General features: G+C 38.9%; 1 protein-coding gene across 4 annotated transcripts in view; it reads left to right on the forward strand.

Moving 5' to 3' along the window:
- LYRM4 (LYR motif containing 4) overlaps nucleotides 1-17522 on the forward strand; it is a 214112-nt gene extending 196590 nt beyond the window's left edge. For 3 of the 4 annotated variants that reach the window (XR_002321931.2, XM_020973823.2, XM_020973824.2), the window contains one exon: nucleotides 17104-17522. Coding sequence is in view for 2 of the 4 variants with exons in the window: in XM_020973824.2 (XP_020829483.1) it covers nucleotides 17104-17172 (69 nt within the window). In the remaining 2 variants the exon portion in view is untranslated. Of the gene's footprint in view, nucleotides 1-12936; nucleotides 13099-17103 lie in introns of all 4 variants that reach the window. The other variant, XR_013486274.1, reaches the window with a different exon arrangement.
- Nucleotides 17523-18683: the final 1161 nt, after the last annotated feature.

Here is an 18683-nt window from a genome sequence, read left to right on the forward strand (position 1 = left end):
CTATACTCTGTGCATTTCTATTCTCTTCAAAGCTTCCTGTCTAGCCTCCCCTTCCCCTTCTTTCAGCTTAGCAAGTGAGGTATTACGTCTAGTTGGCACATACCTGCTGACCTTTCTTCATTAGCTCAAAGCCCACGCTTCCTCAAATATGGGAGATGGATAGGTGAATAAAGCATTGATTAAGTGCTGACTGGATGCCGGGCACTGTTCCAAGTATAGCGGAAGCTTTCTTGGAAGGGTATTCTTTGTAAAAGTGACTCTTCCGACCATTTTTCTCCAGGGCCCTTTTCTTTTTCTCTGCTTATACCCCTATGCTGTGTTCTTTATCCCTTGTGACTCCATCCAACTTTCTCTAACACCTCAGCCTTGTGACTCTTGTGTAGTACCATGAGACTGCACGTCCTAGTGCTGGAGGGAACATCAAATGCTTTCTAACAGGACTTTTGGCAAAGGCTGCTGGGAGACAGCTAGTACAAACCACATTCAAAACAAACCAGAGGCTGCTATATCACTAGGGTCAGTGGCCAAAGAAGAGCACATGTTTCCCTAAGCTTCTAAGTAGGACATGATTTATCCTAGAGAAGTAAGAATCAGAAAGGTGGGTGACCTCTGAAGTCCCTTCTGTCAATCGCACAGTGCTAGAACATGTTTGGCCCCTTTTGCAGAGATAGGATACTGAGCCTTGGGAATAATTGGGCTGGCAGACATGACTTCCAAACCAATCAGAGACATTCAAACCTCCAAACTCGAGGTTGTGAATTTTCATTCCACTTACAGCTGCGCCATCAGCACAGAAAGGGCAAGTTTAAGAAAATGATAATAATATTAAGCTAGCTAATTGTACTAGCATTATCCCAGATTAAATACTGAGAAATTAGTACAAGGCAGAAAAGAGAACAGAAGGAAGGCTAGTAAGTAACAGACAACTAGGACAGCTTTGAAAATCACAAGTTGAACATGTATACTTAAAAGGAGAAGTAAGCTGGACATAGTGGAGATATGCAATTTGGGGGGTGGTCTTTTTCTATTCTGTGGTGTATGTGCCCATTGTATTTGGTGTTTGTGAAGTTTGCAATTTTAAAAAACACAGGTAAAAGAAATAAGTACAGCAATACATAAAAATTTCATCTAAATTTTTGTGTAATATGTGTCATTCGGCTCAAGAAAGCTGTACTTCTTAAGTTACCTTATTCATCCAACTTTTGTGGGTTTTTTCTTTTAATATATCGAGTATAGGTCAGCCTTTATTTCACTCTGCAGATGATACAAAGCACAAAGGCTTCACAAGAGTAGATAAATAAGATAAATTCTCCCTCCCTTTGGTGGTATCCACCTCCCCCACCTTAACACTAGAGTCCCTGTACCTCAAGAGGGAAGTGGACCTCAGGTATTTTCTTGTTGTGGTTGTTGTTCTGTTGTTTCAGTTGTGTCTGATTCTTCATGGCCCCACTTGGGGTTTTCTTGGCAAAGATACTGGGGTGATTTGCCATTTCCTTCTCCAGCCCATTTTACAGGTGAGGAACTGAGGCAAACAGGATTAGGTGACTTGCCCAGGGTCGCACAGCTAGTAGATCCTCCTGACTCCAGGCCCAGCAGTGTATCCACTGCATCACCTAGCTGGCCTTTTCATCCATCTTTGGAAATAGATCACATTGTTGAAGCTGGAAGGGACCTTCAAGTCCAGCTTCCTCATTTCCAAATAAGGAAACTGGGCCCAAAGAGATTAAATGTCTTGGTAAGATTAGAACTTGGGTTTCCTGACTCTCACTCCACTGTTGGGTTGGTTTGTTTGTTTTTTCACTACACAACATTGCTAATGTCCCTACAGGTAAAGATCAAAATCTGACTTCAGTGAAAAAACTTTAAAAAGTACTATGTTGGCAATTTTGTGGAAAGCCTGTTGAGTCTGAACCATATAACTAAATTTATGCACTGATCCCCAAGAATATTGACATAAACATAGTCTGGGGGGGAAAGCAATGAGAACCACAGTAATGTAAAGGAGCATAACTGTGAAAAACATAAGAATTCTGATCAATGCAGTGGGCAGTCATGACTTCACAAGACAAAACATGCTTCCTGCCTCCTGGCAGAGAGGTGATGGACTAGAGGTGCAGAATAAAATGGATTTGTGGACAGGATCCTCACTGCTACCCAAAGAAAAAGCATAGGTTAGGAGTTAGGAGACTTGGGCTCTGGTGTCTGCTTCTACCATTGACTTTGGCCAAGTAAGTCGACCTTTCTCAGAACCCTGATGTGTAAAATGAAGGATGTTGGCTTAGTTGCCTTTTAAGATCCCTTCCACCTCTAAATCCTTAATACTTGTATGACCTTAGTCAAGTTGACTCTCTGGGACTCAGTTTCCTTGTTTGTAAAATAAAAGGGTTAGACTAAATGACCTTTATGGGCCCTTCTAATTGTAGATCTATGATGCTATGATTTTGTGAAATGAAGAACCATGGACAATTCAGGCAGAGTGCATCCTGGCTGGAAAATGTAATATTACCTGTAGGCTGAAATTATCCCAAGCAAAAAGAATCTGGAAGAACTGGAGACAATATAAGACCATGGAATCTTAAATTGGAAGAGACTTCCGAGGTCATCTAACAATGACAACAACAATTTTTAACCCTGCTGAACAAGATTCCTCTTGCAGGTTAAGTTGAAGATAGAGGACAGAGGATATCATTGTCTAGGGTTGGTTCATAGCAAGGGTTGTACCATTCTGCTTTAGATGAAAATTCAACCTGAAATTACCTATATGTAGGCTAAGGCATTGGCACCAAGAGGACAGATGGAAAGATCAGCAACGTGAGACCTGTTCAGCACAATTCCCACGTTAGACAGCTCCACAGTTTAGCTTGGGCAGGCTGAAGGTCAATATTGACCAAAGGCCAGAAGGTGATTTGAAAGATCTGCATGAAGGGATATGATGTAGCTATGATTATGTTTATTTGTGTCTCTATGCACACTCAATTGCTTCTCATGAAAAGATTGGTTAATTTTTTTTTGAAGGAGAAAAGGGGAATGAGTGAGAAATGAGGGAGGTGAAAAAGAAAAGAATATCAGTAAAACATCAAAAACAGAAAATAAATTCAGAAGTTAACATAAACAGGGCAATTTTGTTACTGCCTTGTTAAAACAAACTATATATAGCAGTTTGCATTGCCTTTTTAGGGGGAACAAAGCTTATTCTTGCTTCTTGCTTACTCTTGATTGATAAATTCATAATAAAAATATATATTTTTTAAATCACTTCAGTAGTCTCAGCATCTTGTCCTAAAATAACTTCTGACACTGTCAGAGATATCAAGGTAAAACTAGGATGAGGGATATAAAGGTAAACAGCCTATGACATAGTACATGTATGGAGGGACTTCAAAGAAGTGCATTTTTTTAATATTGCTCTGTATAAATGTACACATTTTCTTGTCAGAAAATTCCTCTATCCATGATACATGAGTAATTATTTGCAATAATTCCAGATGCATGTGTTACTGAATACACAAGGGATAAGATTTTCAAACACTGCCTAGCCCTAGAGTATACAAGTACCATGGATCAAGATACGCAATAAGACCCAAATATAGCTCTATTCCTATATCGTTTTATTTTGCTTTTCTGGAAACCATTATGCATCCATCCTTCTTTGTTGTGACCTTGGCCCACTTGTATTCTTGATTCTGGAAATAGTGAAGTTCCTCAAAGTTCTTTCCCCCAAGCCTCAAAGCTCACTGAAAGCAGACTGTTAAGAACTTTTAGTGACACTTGGAAATTCTGCCCTTAAAGCAGCCTCTGTTGTTAGATCTGTCCCCAGGAACAATCAGAACCAAACCAATCCTTTTTCCAACAATCCTTCAAACCATTTAGGATGGCTGTCTCTTCCCCCTTAAGTCTTCTGTTTTCCAGACCAAATAGCCAATCTTCAAATGTAAAAATCTCATCAAATGTCTTCTCTCTGTCTTTTGAATACTTTCCAGCTAGTCCAGTGGGAAAAAAGACAAATCAAATCAAGTACATTTAACTCTTGATTATCTTTATCATGAATCATTTTATACAGAGACAAAGAGCATTTATTAAGAACTTGTCATGTACATAGCTAATATGGAAATACATTGATTTCACACATGTAATTGATATCAAATTGCTTGCCTCCTTGGGAAGAGGCAAGAGGGAAGGAAAGAATTTGGAATTCAGATTTTTTTAAGTTAATATTTTTAAAATGTGCATATAATTGGGAAATATTTAACAAAAAAATATATGAAGGAACAAGGAAAGCTTACCTGGTACCAGGCACAGTTCTAAGCCCTGGGAATAATAATATAAAGAAAAAGAAAAACAGTTCCTGCCTTCAGAGATTCTATGGAAAGGCACAGACCAGAGTCACCAAAGTGATTGGACATGGGAGAGTTGTGATCTGCATTTTTGGAGGGAACTCATGAATCATTGAGCTCATAGATCCATTTGAATGCTTCAGAGGGAAGAGCTCTAAGTCCATATTTTCCTTTCTGCTCCCTACCAGGTTTCAGTAGGCTTCCCTGTAGCTCATCCGTTTACCAGAAGCAAAGCCAGGAAAGGAAATTCACTTAGTAACATTTGCCAATGCTTTTTCCTCCCTATTTATAGGGTGCCCAAGCCTGTCAACCTCCATAAGCCCAGGTTTCTTCAAGGAGTATAAAATAGCAGTTGGGAAGGAAGTCACTCCTTCTTGCTGGGTCTCAGTTTCCTCACCTGTAAAAATGAGGGTCTTATATCGAGTGATCTGCTGGCTCTGACCTTCCATCATTTCTAACATTTCATTGCTTTCCTCAACCCTGCCTCTTTTCTGTCTTCCCTATTACCTCTTTTTTTGATAAGAGCTTTAAAAAAATGAGAAGAATAAACAGGAAAATTCATTTCACCAACTAATATAGTAGAAAGAGGTGTGTGGGGTATTCAGGGAGGACTAACACCTCTGCTATGAGAGCTTGCTGAGCCCTGTTCAGGGCTACTCATCCACCTCTGGTATCTATCTGTCATCCAACTCTCACCTATGGCTCCGAGAAGCTATAGCATGCTGAGTGGCCACAGCCCAGTAAAACCATCTCAGCAGATAGCTAAACCTGTCAGTGAGTTAGGGAGATGTCTACCCCAAACATGTGAAGACTTTGGCAGAATGGGTGGATAAGAGCAATTTGTTCCAACAGCCAAGAGGGTGGCTGAAGCAGGCACTGTGGAGGGCTTAGAACAAAGATGCCGAGGTCATCCATTGTATCCTAGGCCATCACCAATAAATCTTGACTTTCTGTCTTGCCACTGGACTTTGATGACTCTAGAAGAGAGAGTGAGGTTGAGGACTTTGTGCAACTCTGCCTCAACTTAAATCCAATTCACATCGAAGTCAAGACATCACCCTATGATGTCACTGGTCCTCTTCAAAAACAAAGGACAATCAAGAATTCTAATTGGGGAAGACAGCACATAAAAAGGAACTGGAACAGTAGGAAAAGAGGAGGAGTTGTTCATGTTGGGTCAGGGTCCAGAAGGAGTCTGGACAGTCATGGGCTAAACTAGCTTTGGAATGAGATAATGATGGATAATACAGAAATATTTGGTTTCTGCCAATATTTGCAGTATTTTCAGGAGTTTTACTCTCTCAAATAACATTCCTCTTTAACTGACATTACAATTAAAGCCTACAAAAGGTAGCAGTTGGAGAAAGTATTCCAGGAGTATACTGAGTGAAATAAAAATTTGCCAGATATATCAGTAAAGTGGATAGTGCCCACACTGGACGTTGAGAGTTAATTATTCATAAGGAAAGGCACATGCCCCTGCAGCATCAACATAACTGATTGCATCATGATGTAGCTAATTATAGCTGCATTGGGATTCTCGGGATTGTGGTGACCCAAAGCATGAATTCAGGTGCTGATTGGCTGCCCAGCCTGGTTGACCTTTGACAGGGAATCATCCTTAGGCGTTTGTGCTCTCCAGTGCCCTGAGTTCCTGTTGTCCTTGTTGCTAGGCCAGCTTTTACGCGGTTTTGACGTCGAGGTGTCCTTGGCCAAGCCTGCAACAGGTTCTAAGAACAAACCAGACCTACACATCAGGTGCTTGTTGCTTTGACACTATTATGTTTTGAAGCCCTTGTTACATAATGCCCTGGTGAGCAATCCTGGCCTCAACAGGTGACTCTAGCCTGACAGTCCAGGCATCCAATGGTATTTATTCATTGTCCTCTGGTAATGCAGACTTGGATTTAGAGCTATCATCTCTCCTCACTCCTTCGTTTTACAGATGAGGAACCTGAGATGCAGAGATGAAGGGACTTAATTTAACAAGATCATATAACTAATAAGTAGCAAAGCCAGGATTTGAATGCAGATCTCCCAAGTCCAGTGCTTTTCCCACTATGCCACATCTGCTTCGCAGGTGGTAATCACAGCCACAGACATAGCTGTGGGTAGAAATGAGGTAATACGGCATGGAAAGAGAATGGGTTTGTTCTCTCCTGAGGACTAAAGTAACCTTGCTGGAAGGAGAAATAATTGTGAAGCTGTTCCTAGCTTCAGGCTTCCTGGGGCAGGGCAGCAAGTGAAGAATTCTTCCTGGAGCCACTGCCTACTGGATTCATTTGTACTGAGTCATCTTCCTTTAGCTCCAGCAGCCTCGGATGTGAAAGAAAGAGACTCCCATGTGGTGTTTTTATAGAACTAAAGAAATGGAGGGATATAGGTGAGAATCCATAGTTTTTGCTAAGTAGGATCAAAGTATACACCTATCACATCTGGTTTCTCATTACCAAAACTGAGTTCAAAATCCTCTCACCATGTACTTTATTAATTATCAGCTTCAATATGGAATATTGGGGGGGGGTGATAAAAGAAAATTACTTCCAGATCCTTATCAACTGACCAGTTATTATGTACTAAAGTTGACATCGGAGTCAGTGATCATTTATTTTCCCTGATAATTTATTCCTTTGGAAGATGTGGCTACAAGTCCCTACAAACTTCTTTCTTTCCCTAAAGCTATATTTGTAAAAGAGACAATCTTCTCCCACCATGAGACAGGCCAGAGGAGTCTCATAGCCAAGTGAACCAGTTTTTAATCAGTCTCTCCCTAAATGTACTTTTGGCTAGATAACTATCTTCTTAACAGTTCACATAATTCATCCAAAGAAGTATTAATGGAGATCTTGTGAATGGTTACTTTCTGCCTTAGATACTAAATGGAATTTTGTCTACTCCTTGCCAATGTCATCATGGAGCAATGATTGTAATTGTAATAATAATTCACATCGATTTAGACCTTTAAAGTTTACAAATCACTGTTATCCACAACAACACTCTAAAGTAAGTTGTACAAATGAAAAGAGTATTAGATTTGAAGTCAAAAGACCTGGAGTTGAATCCCATGCCTGTTGTCTTCTAACTGTGGGACAATACGTAAATCACTTCTCTAGGCCTGAGTTTCCTCATTTCTGCTTTACAGATTGGGGAATTGAATCCTGGAGGGGGTTGAGTAGCCTGCCCTGTCCAGAAACAATAACTCCTGTGTTGAGATTGTAACCTCACCATTGAACCTTTGTCCTTGCAAGAGGAGTAGGAGAAGACAGTTTCAACTGAAGATTTTTTTTAATCCTAGAAATACTTTAAAGCCCAAGGCTGAGTGGCTTATCCAGCTTTCCCTTCAAAGAGATTATTTGGGAGATCAAATGGGTACTGTCAAAGTGATGCGATTTGTTTGGAAATTAAGTTTTATTATGACAGGTGATCTGTGATAAGAAGACTGTGACAATGACCTCCTACATTGGCATCTAGCCAGAAAGAGAGGAGAGGGGGGTTAGGAGGAGAGAAAGAAAGAATCACCATGTGAACTGCAAACATACCTGGTTAGGAGAGAGCCAAGAAAATAGAAGTTTAACCCTTTCCTTGGGCAGAAAAATGGCATAGGTCACGTACCTAATTGGTCTTAATAAGTGACAGCCTACATTTTTTTTAAAGATCAGAAGTCCACTGGTTCCAAATCTCTCCATCACTATTCATCTCAAATTCTGCCACTGTAGATTCATTCCAATGAGTGTTTAATATTTTTTTGGTCTCTAGGAGTCCCTATCAAATACACATGCCTCAAGTTGTTATCAGCAAACACTTTAGCAATAATTGTTTCTTGTATCTTTTTCCCAACCCACACAGTTGTGTGAGAATAAAAACTTGAGGAGTCACAAGTCTGGGAGTAGGGGACGTTTAAGATGTCCCCAATTTTCTTGGTAATAAATGGGCATATTGAGGGTCAAAATATAGTGTTTGTAGACTTCATGAAACCAAATGATGCCATTTTAAACCTGTTTCCCAAACACATATGAGGAGAAACATAACCACAATATCTTACAAGTGGGGAGGAACCTGAGAGATCAGTCTCGTCCAATTCCTAATAAAATAAATCCTGTCTGCAGCATCTCTGATGCTTGTCATTCAGCCTCCACCTGAAGACCTCCAGAGGCAGTATAAGGGAGTAGACAGAGTACTAGACTTTGCAGCAGGAAGTCCTGGGTTTGAATCCCACCTCAGATGCTGATTAGGCCATTTCCTCGGAAAAAAAGTGGGGATAATAGGAGCACCTACCTAACAAGATTATCGTGAGGATCAGGTGAAATATAGAGTGCTTATAGATTTTGTTGAATTGTTTAAGTCATGTCCAGCTCTCCATGACTCATTTGGGGTTTTCTTGGTAAAGATAGTGGAATGGTTTGCCAATTTCTCTCCAGCTCATTTTATAGGTAAGGAACTGAGACAAACAGGGTTAAGTGACTTGCCTAGGGTCACGTAGCCAGTTGGTGTCAGAGGCCAGATTGGAACTCAAGAAGATGAGCTGTCAGGTCCTCCTCATGCCTTGCTACACCTGCTTTATAAAGTATTTGCACTATATAAATGTAAACTGTTATTATTGCCTCATTATCCTCATCTGATGTTGTTATTACCATCTCATTCTGCTCAACTATTTCCTTGTGGTTCAAGTAAAAATGATGGGTAAAATAACTGTTTTTTGTAGTAGAATAAAAGTACAGTTAAATTTACCTGTTTAGCATGTGCAAAGTAGTCTTCCCTTTCAGTTCAGATATCTTTTTTGCTTTATAAGTCTTACCAAGAGAAGGCCAAGGTGCTTTTAGATATTGGTTTCATCTGTTAGTTCAAAGTAGATTCAATCCTGGAGCCTTCAGTCTCTACCTTTCTTTGGTATTTATTATTTATTTGTTTTAATGGTCAGAAATTCTTATTAATAAATAAATTACATAATTTCATAGAATTTGTAATTTTATGTCCAAATGACATTTTGATTATTTGCATTGACATTTTGTTATTATTATTATCTCACTATCCTCAGGCAGCCCTTACAACTCTATTTAAATTACAAGATTGTCTATCTCACCCTACAGGAAAATAGGGGGGAAGGGAACAAGAGGGGGATGATATGGTAGAGGGGAGGTCAGATTTGGGGAGGAGATAATCACAAACAAACACTTCTGAGGAGGGTCAGGGTAAAAGAGAGAATAGAGTAAATGGGGAGCAGGATAGGATGAAGGGAAGTACAGTTAGTTGTTCACAATGTGACTACTATGGAAGTGTTTTGCATGACTACACATGTAAAGTCTGTATCGAGTTGCTTGCCTTCTCAATAAGGGTGGCTGGGGAGGGAAGAAGGGAGAAAATTTAGAATCCAAAGTTTTAAAAACAAATGTTTAAAAAATTGTTTTCACATGCAACTGGGAAATAAGATATATAGGCAATGGGGTATAGAAATCTATCCTGCCCTACAGGAAAATAGAAGAGAAAGGGGATTAGAGAAGGTGGGGCAGAGATAGAAGGGAGGGCAGATTAGGGAAACGGGTATTCAGAATGCATGCCATCTTAGAGTGGGGGAAGGGATGAGATGGGGAGAATATTTGGAACTCAAAATCTTGTGGAAGTGAATGTTGAACACTAAAAATAAACTAATTAATAAAAAAATTACAAGATTATTGTAACAACCCTGTTTTCTCAATAATGAGAAAGCAGCTATACAAAACTGCAAACAGTGGTGCTTTATGTAAGCTAAACAGTATGTTTTTGAATAGCATTAATTATGAGAAAGTCTCTCCACTAGGTCCTGGTCAGCCCAAAGCCAATAAAGTATGTCCTCTTTATTTGGTCGCCCTTCACATACATCACGTACGTACATACGCACATAAAGGCATCTGAAGGCTTCTTCACACTAAACGTTGCCAGTCCCTTCCCTCAGTCTCTGTGTGGCTTGGTGTGGAGTCCACTTACCATCCTGGTTACCCTCCTCTGAATGAGTGCCATAGCCAAGAACATTCAAGGAATTTAGATGAAGGAGAGATTGGCACAGCACAGAGCCAGAAACATACTGCTTGATAATGCTTTTTTTTTAATGCATTCATCTTTATGACATTTCTTAACACCATTTTTATTAATAAGGCCTCATTTCATTCCCTTCTCTCCAGATGAACATAAAAATCCCATGTCAGATTGGATTTGCATCTAATGTATCCAAGTGGTACGTTCATTTTGATTTTAAGAGCTGCAGAACTTGAGGCCTGCTTATTTTCTTGCAGTTCTGTATTATGTCTTTTTTTGTTTGATCTCCTGCACTTGTAAATGATTATGACTCTAGATGGGAGATGTGTTAGTCCTTTAGGATGGTCAGTATGTGAAACAAGTGGGGTGCTATGTCAATGGGGCTTTTGTCTCCTAAAATCTGGCCGGGTGTCAGGAAGAAGGGCCAAGAAGTGAGGCCAGAACTTTGTCCTCTTTCTAGACAATCCAATGAACAAGACGAACTACTCTTAACACACAGAGCACGGTGACTTGCATCTCAGCTGTCCTGTGCATATCTTCGGGAACAGATGTATCTGCTCTCTTTAATAATGTCAAAAAAAATAATGGCAAAATGTTGGATTCTGCCCCTTCCTGTCACAGTGCTATAATCAGGTACTACATTTTATTAAAAGGCCAAGAAATAGAAATACAGGTTCTTTTTCAAGTCTTTGTGGAAGTTCTAAACTTCATTTTTAATCACATAGGCTGACAGTAGGATAGAAGTCACCTTAAAGTGAAATTTAAAAGCAAAATGAGTATTCCTCCCATATCTGACATGAACTTCCTCTACTGGCCACAGAAACCAGTTTATCTTTCCATATTCAGAATTGTCAGAATATTTCAGTACTTTACTTTTTATTTTTAATGACATATCTTACCTTTCCCCTATCCAGTGAGCTATCCCTTGTAATAAAGAATTTAAAAAGATATTGTGTGCAACATTCCACACCCATAGATAGCCCCCTACCTCTGCAAAGATGGGAGGAAGACACATTTTCTCATCTTTTCTATGGGGATAAACTCAGTCAAATTAGATAGCCCTCAGTTTCATTTTAGTTTTTTTTGTTGTTGCTCTTTCTATTTACATTGTCATAGTTATTGTATAAATTGTTTTCAGGATAATAATAATGATAGTTAACATTTACATAGCACTTACTATATGCCAGGCACTGTGCTAAAGCACTTTACAATTATATCTCATTTGATCCTCACAACCTTGGGAGGTAGGTACTATTATTATCCCCACTTTACAGTTGAGAAAACTGAGGCAAACATCGGTGAAGTGACTTACCCAGAGTCACACATCTAGTAAGTGCCTCATGCCAAATTTTAACTCAGGTCTTCCTGACTCCACACCCAGCACTCTCTCTGCACCATAGCTATCCCACTTGTACTTAACTTCATTCTGGATCAGTTCTGAATTCATCTTCCCCATTTCTTATGCTGTTGCCTTTGTTTCAAGTTCTTTACTACTACAAAAGTGTTGCTATGAATATTTTACTGTGTAGGAGATTTTTCCTTTTTGATACCCTTGGAGAAAATGCCTACAAGTAGAATCTATAAGTTAAAGGGTATGCTTCTACCATGTGCCATGTAATCAATGTTATTTTTCAGTATATTCCTGTGCACACACACATATACTTTTTTTTTCAAAGAGGTCTCATATGAAGGATGCATTCCTTATTTTGTGGGAGTGACCTGTGTTTTAGCCAGTTAGTAAGACTATTCTTTGTACATTTGAATGATATAATTGTCCTAAGCTGTAATGAACTTGCTTGTAAGTATTGTTTGCAGATTGTTCCTATTTTACTTACAACTGAAATTATTAAAGCTGAAAAGTATAGGACATTTTGAATGCTCCACATGAAAATTCAGGGCAATGAAATCTTCATTGGAGATTTGTTCACTTAGAAAAGTTTGTATACTAGGAAAGAAAAGGTTTGGATACAGTCCTAGCTTTCCCTCAATCTTCATTAGCCAGTGTGGAACATTGGCCTTACTGCCATAATAAAAAAGCTTGCACATTTCTGTAGTGCTTTCAGATTTACAAGATGCTTTCCTCTAATAACCCATCGAATACAGAGAGCAAGGCCTTTTTATCTTTGTTTTGCAGTTGAGAAAACTGAGGCTAAAAAAGGAAGTGACTGTCTTATACGATATAGTGACTGGAGGAAGTATCAGAGCTAAGATTTGAACCTATGTCTACTTTGAACCTATTTGAATCTATGTCATACTTCCTCCAACAGACCACAAAACTCACTATCCCATCCTGTATGGATGTGTTCAGCAAGTACTTCTTGAACCCCTACTAGCTGTATAATCTTGGACAAGTCACCTCACCACACTAGCCCTCAGTTTCTTCATCTGTGAAGTGGAGGAATGGACTTGTTATCTCTAAGGTCCTTTCCAGTTCTAAATCTATGATCCCATGGCAGGGGAGGGGGGCAGAAGAGGGAGGAGGAGGTGGCAAGGCAGTTTTAAATCATCTGGGTTCTTCACTTTTCTTGTGCAGTTGACCTGTTTGGCAGTCTGGTGAAGCTTATGGACCCCTTCTCATACTAATGTTTTTCAGTTCATTAAATGAAATACATATAGTGATCCAAGATAGTTCCAAAGGACCCAGAAAGAAAAATGCTATCTAACTCCAGAGGGAGAACTGATGAATTCTGAGTGGAGACTGAAGCGTACTTTTATCACTTCCCTTTTCTTACTTTTTTTCTTTTTTTGTAACACAGTAAGTATGGAAATATGTTTTACATGACATCACATGTATAAATGATATCACATTGCTTGCATTTTCCTTTGGTGAGGGAGGGACTGGAGAAAGGCAAAGAATTTGAAATTCAAAATGTAAAAAAATGGATGTAAAAATAAATAAATAAATAAATGAATGAATGAATGAATGAACAAATAAATAAATAAATGAATAAATGAATAAATGAATGGATCAGTAAATAAAAAGGGAAAAATACAAAGGATTACAAAGAAAACCAATTATACTGAAATAGTTATATTTTTTTTTAAAAACAGGTTCATAGACTTCAGGTTAAGAACTCTTAAACTAGATGTCTAAGATTCTTTCCTGTTGAGAAATTATATGGGCAAGACACCATACTAGGTACTATGGGGTCCCAAATCTATTCCCTGCCCATGTGGGGTTTACAGTCTAGCAGGGGAAAAAGATAGCTGCAGTTCAAGGCACTGTGGAATAAGAGTGGTATAAACAAAGAGCTATACAGAAGTAGAGAAGCTAGTACAGAAGCTAGAAGAGCCCATGCAGTCAAGGTGATAAGGAAAAGGCTGGTGGAGGAGGCTGACAGTAGCCGGCCACCTGCATTCTTTGGTTGCTCTCTCCTCTCTTACTCATGTATCTAGCAGAGGATCAGAGTGCCCGCAAAGATCTCCATTGCCTCCTCTATTAGTGTGTTTACCATTTGGGCTTCTGGGCTGTAGCTGGCAGGTAGTTGGGAGGGGAAGAGCAGCAGGTCTGAGAGGTGGCAGAAAGCCAATTAGAGCTCTGCTTGCTAGAACACAGTGGTGCTCACCCACTGTCTTTATGGGGAATAGCCACTGAAAGAGTTCCCTCAGGCAGCCTCTGGGGAGTCTAGTATAGTTTCAATGCCAGCAGGTACAAAGACTGTACTTGTATCTCATTTAACACCTGCCAGACTTTATTAAGTGAATGTAGAATCATAGAATCTCACCGCTAGAAGAAAATTCAGAGGCCATTGAGTCCAGCCCCAGCATCTTATAGATCTCATTCCTGGAAGACTGAAGGGAGTTTCCAAAGGTCACACATCCAATGAATGGCAGAGCCTGGACTAGAACCTGGGGCAGTACTACTTCCACCACCTCCCAAAATGATTGTATCTGAAGTAAGATATATTGATAGATGATAAATTGCATCTGCTTACTTATATACATATTGTGTGCCCCTAATAGAATTTAAGCTCTTTGAGGGCAGGAATTCTTTCGTTTTTTTTCTTTGAAATGCTAGCATAATATCTAAACACATAGTAGGTGCTTAGGTGCAATTACTGTATAGAGACATCTGTCAGACATATATATAGCTGCTGGATTAAAGACCTCAGTGACCAGTACACATTTGTGCTTCAAGGATCTAACCACTGGCTTTTCTCCAGTAAGCAAAGACAAAGGGTGTTTAGTAGACAGTAATCTCTCTCGCGCTGTCATCTGCCAATCAAATCAACAAGCAGTTATTAAGCACCTACTGTGTGTCAGGAACTGTGCTAAGGAAGTATGAGGCAAAGAAAGGCAAAAAACAATCCATATATTAGAGGAACTTTAATGGAGGAGAAAGATGCAAATAACCATGTTCAAACAAGCTATATGTGGGATAAACTGAAGATAGCCTCGGAGGGAAGACATTAAAACTAGGGAGGATAGGGAAAGGCTTCTTGTAGAAGATGGAACTTTGGGTGAGACATGAGGGAAGCTAGAAGGTGGAGATGAGGAGGGAGAAAGCTCTGGGTGTGGAGGATAGCCAGAGAAAAGTCAGGAGGTGGAGTGTCATTTGGATGGAACAAACAGCAAGGAGATCAGTGTCACTGAAGGGTATAAGAAAACTCAAAAGGTAGAAAGGTGCCAGGTTATGAAGATCTTTCAAAGAGAAAAGGATTCTATATTTGATCCTGGAGGTTGTTGAATGGAGGAAGTGACTTACAGGGTCATAGTCAGACTTGCACTTAAGAAAGATCAATTTGTGAGACACTAATGCACTGTTGGTGGAGTTGTGAACTGATCCAACCATTCTGGAGAGCAATTTGGAACTATGCCCAAAGGGCAATCAAACTGTGCATACCCTTTGACCTAGCAATACCACCTCTAGGTCTGTATTCCAAAGACATCCAATAAAAGGGAAAAGGATCTACATACACAAAAACATTTGTAGTGGCTCTTTTTGTGGTGGCAAAGAATTGGAAATTAAGGGAATGCCCGTCAATTAGGGGACGGCTAAACAAATTGTGGTATATGAATGTAATGAAATACTATTGTGCTATAAGAAACGACAAGCAAGCAGATTTCAGAAAAACCTGGAAAGACTTACATGAACTGATTCTGAGTGAAGAACCAGGACCAGTAGCAAAACCAGAGAAACAGGAAAACATTTTGCACAGTAATAGCAACATTGTATGATGATCAACTATAAATGACTTAGCTCATCTTAGCAATACGATGATCCAAGACAATTCCAAAAGACTCATGATGAAAAGTGTTATCCACATCCAGAGAAAGATTTGATGGAATCTGAATACAGATCAAAGCATACTGTTTTCACTTTCTTTACTTTTTTCATGTTTTTTTTTTCCTTTTGAAAACTAGATTTTTTGCACTCTTCTTTCATAACATGACTAATATGTAAATATGTTTTACATGATTGCACATATATAACCTATATCAAATTGATTACTTCCTTAGGGGAGAGGGAGGGAAAAAATTTGGAACTGAAAGATTTATGAAAAAGGAATGTTAAAAATTGTCCTTACATGTAATTAGAAAAAATAAAATACTTTTAAAAATAAGAAAAAAATATATAAATTTGACAGCTGAGTAGAGGATAGACCAGAGAGGGGAGAGACTTGGGGTAGGAAGACCAGCCAGCCAGGCTATGGCAGTAGTCCAGGTATGAGGTGTTGAGGGCCTGCACCAGGGTAGTAGCAATGTCAGAGAAGAGAAGGGGTTGTATTTGAGAGCTATTAAGAATCTAGAATGACAGAAATGAACAACTGATTGGCTGTGTAAAGTGAGAGAGAGTGAAGAGTCAAGGATGACCAGCTGCAAAGGAGTGACTGGGAGAATGGTGGTACCCTTTGACAGTGATAGGAAAGTTCGGAATAAGGGAGGGTTTGGGAGGAAAGAATACTTTCACTATCAAAGGTCCTGATTTCATAAAACCTATGAACTTTAAAAAACTGATTTCTCTTCCCTCCTGCATCATTCTCCTCCCATTCTCCCTTCATAGCATCCTCCTTCTCCTTGGCTTCTAGTCCCTGTCCCCTGAGCTGTCCTAGTGGAGCAGCAGAGGAAGGATCACTAAGTGGCAGAAAATTCAGATATTTTTACCTATCAGCAGTGGAGTTTGTTTGGTTTGGGGTAACATTGCTTTAGTTCACTCTTCCTCCAACTATGAATCTAATGAAACTGTTAATGAAGATACTCTTAAAGAGCTTGGAAGACAGTAAGAGAAAATAAGGTTACAGCTGTGGTTTCTATCTCAGTGAAGGGGGAAGAACATCCCTGTGCATGCATGTGTGTGTGTGCGTGCATGTGCGTGCATGTGCATGCACATGCATATGAGAGAGAGAGAGAAAGAAGAGGAGGAGGAGGGAAAAAGAAAGAAAGCAGAGGAGAAAGAGAAAGAATGTATGAGAGAGAAGAGGAAGAGGGGGAAAAGAAAGAAAGGTAGAAGAGGAAAAGAATATATGAGAAAAAAGAGAATGGAAGAAATTGCACATGGAGGATATTTTTCTAGATTTTCTTCTCAAAATGAGAAAGGTACAATTTCAAGACTGAGGGATAGGGATAAAGAGAATAGCTACACCAAGTAAAAAGATAATATGATGAATAAACAGTAGTCCCAAAATACATTTCAAAAGGAGAAAAATGGTGAATTTTAACCTGAATTTAAAATGTTTGAAATCTTCTTTCCTTTTTCTCTTAAAGAACACACACCTCTTCCAGCATCCTCCAACTTAACATGCCTTTCATTTGCTTTCAGACCCACCTTAGTGAAATGTACTCAACTAACAAGCTTGTTATTGAGAATCCGAAGAAGCCCAGGACCTAAGCAAGTTGGGTGGCTCTCTAGCAGCAGCCATGGACCATCAGTAGCAGTCTGTGCTTAAGGACATCTCCCAGCATGCTTTCTGTTGCCTCTTACATCACCTTTAAAAAGGCCTTGTTCTCTGCTGTAGAAGCTGAAAGACTGAAAAATGTTTCCAGTGTTTTGCTGCCTTAGTGGTAGATGACAATTCCTGTGGTTCGTGTGCTAGTCAGTATAACTGGAGCTCAATGAAAATAGTCTGTCTATTATATTTTTTCACCTTCATATTCTCGTTCATCACCTCTTATGGAGAATATTTCAAAACTGTGTTTTTTGGTTCTTTTGACAATAAAAAAAAAGTATGTAAAACGTGACCTCAGTTTGTTCTACAGTGCTTTCTACTCCAGATGAATTTGTCATGGTCTCACTTAGAAATTTAATTATGCCTGAACCTGGTTACATCCTACCTTTTGACTACTGGTCTCTAAAAATCTCTTAAGATCTTAAAGTGTTTCAGCTTCATACTGATAGAATTCCTCCATGGCTATATAGGCCTGGTAAGAGGATACGACCCACATAGTGGGAAGGGCAAGTCCAGGAACAGATGAGATGAGGGAGCTGCCATAGTGAATACACACCAAACTTACTGGTACCAGAAATGAAATCCCCATGTGGAAGAGAAGGAAGATATTGTGGAAAGAGCTCCCAACTTAGAGTCCAGAGACCTGAGTTAAAGTCCTAGATCTGTCCCTTACTATCTGTGTCCCATGGGGCCATCATTGTCAACCTTAAGTCATTACTATTATTTCACAATACTGAGGTGTTGGAAGGATTTGCAGGATATATTTCTTTAGAAAACCTTGTCATTGAGGTATGGTATAAAGACAGCTGTAAGACATGGTAAAGAATGGGAATCTGATTAGACAGTATAAAATACCTGAGAGTGTACCTCCAAAAAAGACACAGGAACTATACAAATATATACATATATATACACATACACACACACACACACACACACACATGTATATATATATATAATATATATATATATATATATATATATATATATATATATACATACATATATAAAACATTTTTATACAAATAAAGTTATATCTAAAGAATTGAAATAATATTTATTGTTCATGAGTAGGTAAAACCAATGTAATAAAAAAAAGACAATTTTACATAACTATTCGAGTAATGCCATACCAATTAAATTACTAAAAAACCATCTTACTGAGTTAGAAAAAAATAACCATAAGGTTCATTTAAAAGAACAAAAGGTCAAGAACTTCAAAGAAATAAGGGGAAAAAAGATGTAAAGGAAACAGATTCAGTAGTATCAGACCTTAAACCGTATTATAAAGTAAGAGCATTGTTGAAGTGTAAGATGAATAATTTTGATTTTTTTAAATTAAAATTTTCTTGTATAAATAAACCCTATGTAGTCAAGAATAGAAGGAATGCAGAAAATTGAGGGAAAAACTTTCATAATTTCTCAAGATGTAAATGGGTTGGAATATTGCTGT

This window comes from Phascolarctos cinereus, unplaced genomic scaffold, assembly GCF_003287225.1.
Source record: "Phascolarctos cinereus isolate Bilbo 61053 unplaced genomic scaffold, phaCin_HiC Scaffold_4;HRSCAF=312, whole genome shotgun sequence".
Lineage (NCBI taxonomy): Eukaryota > Metazoa > Chordata > Mammalia > Diprotodontia > Phascolarctidae > Phascolarctos > Phascolarctos cinereus.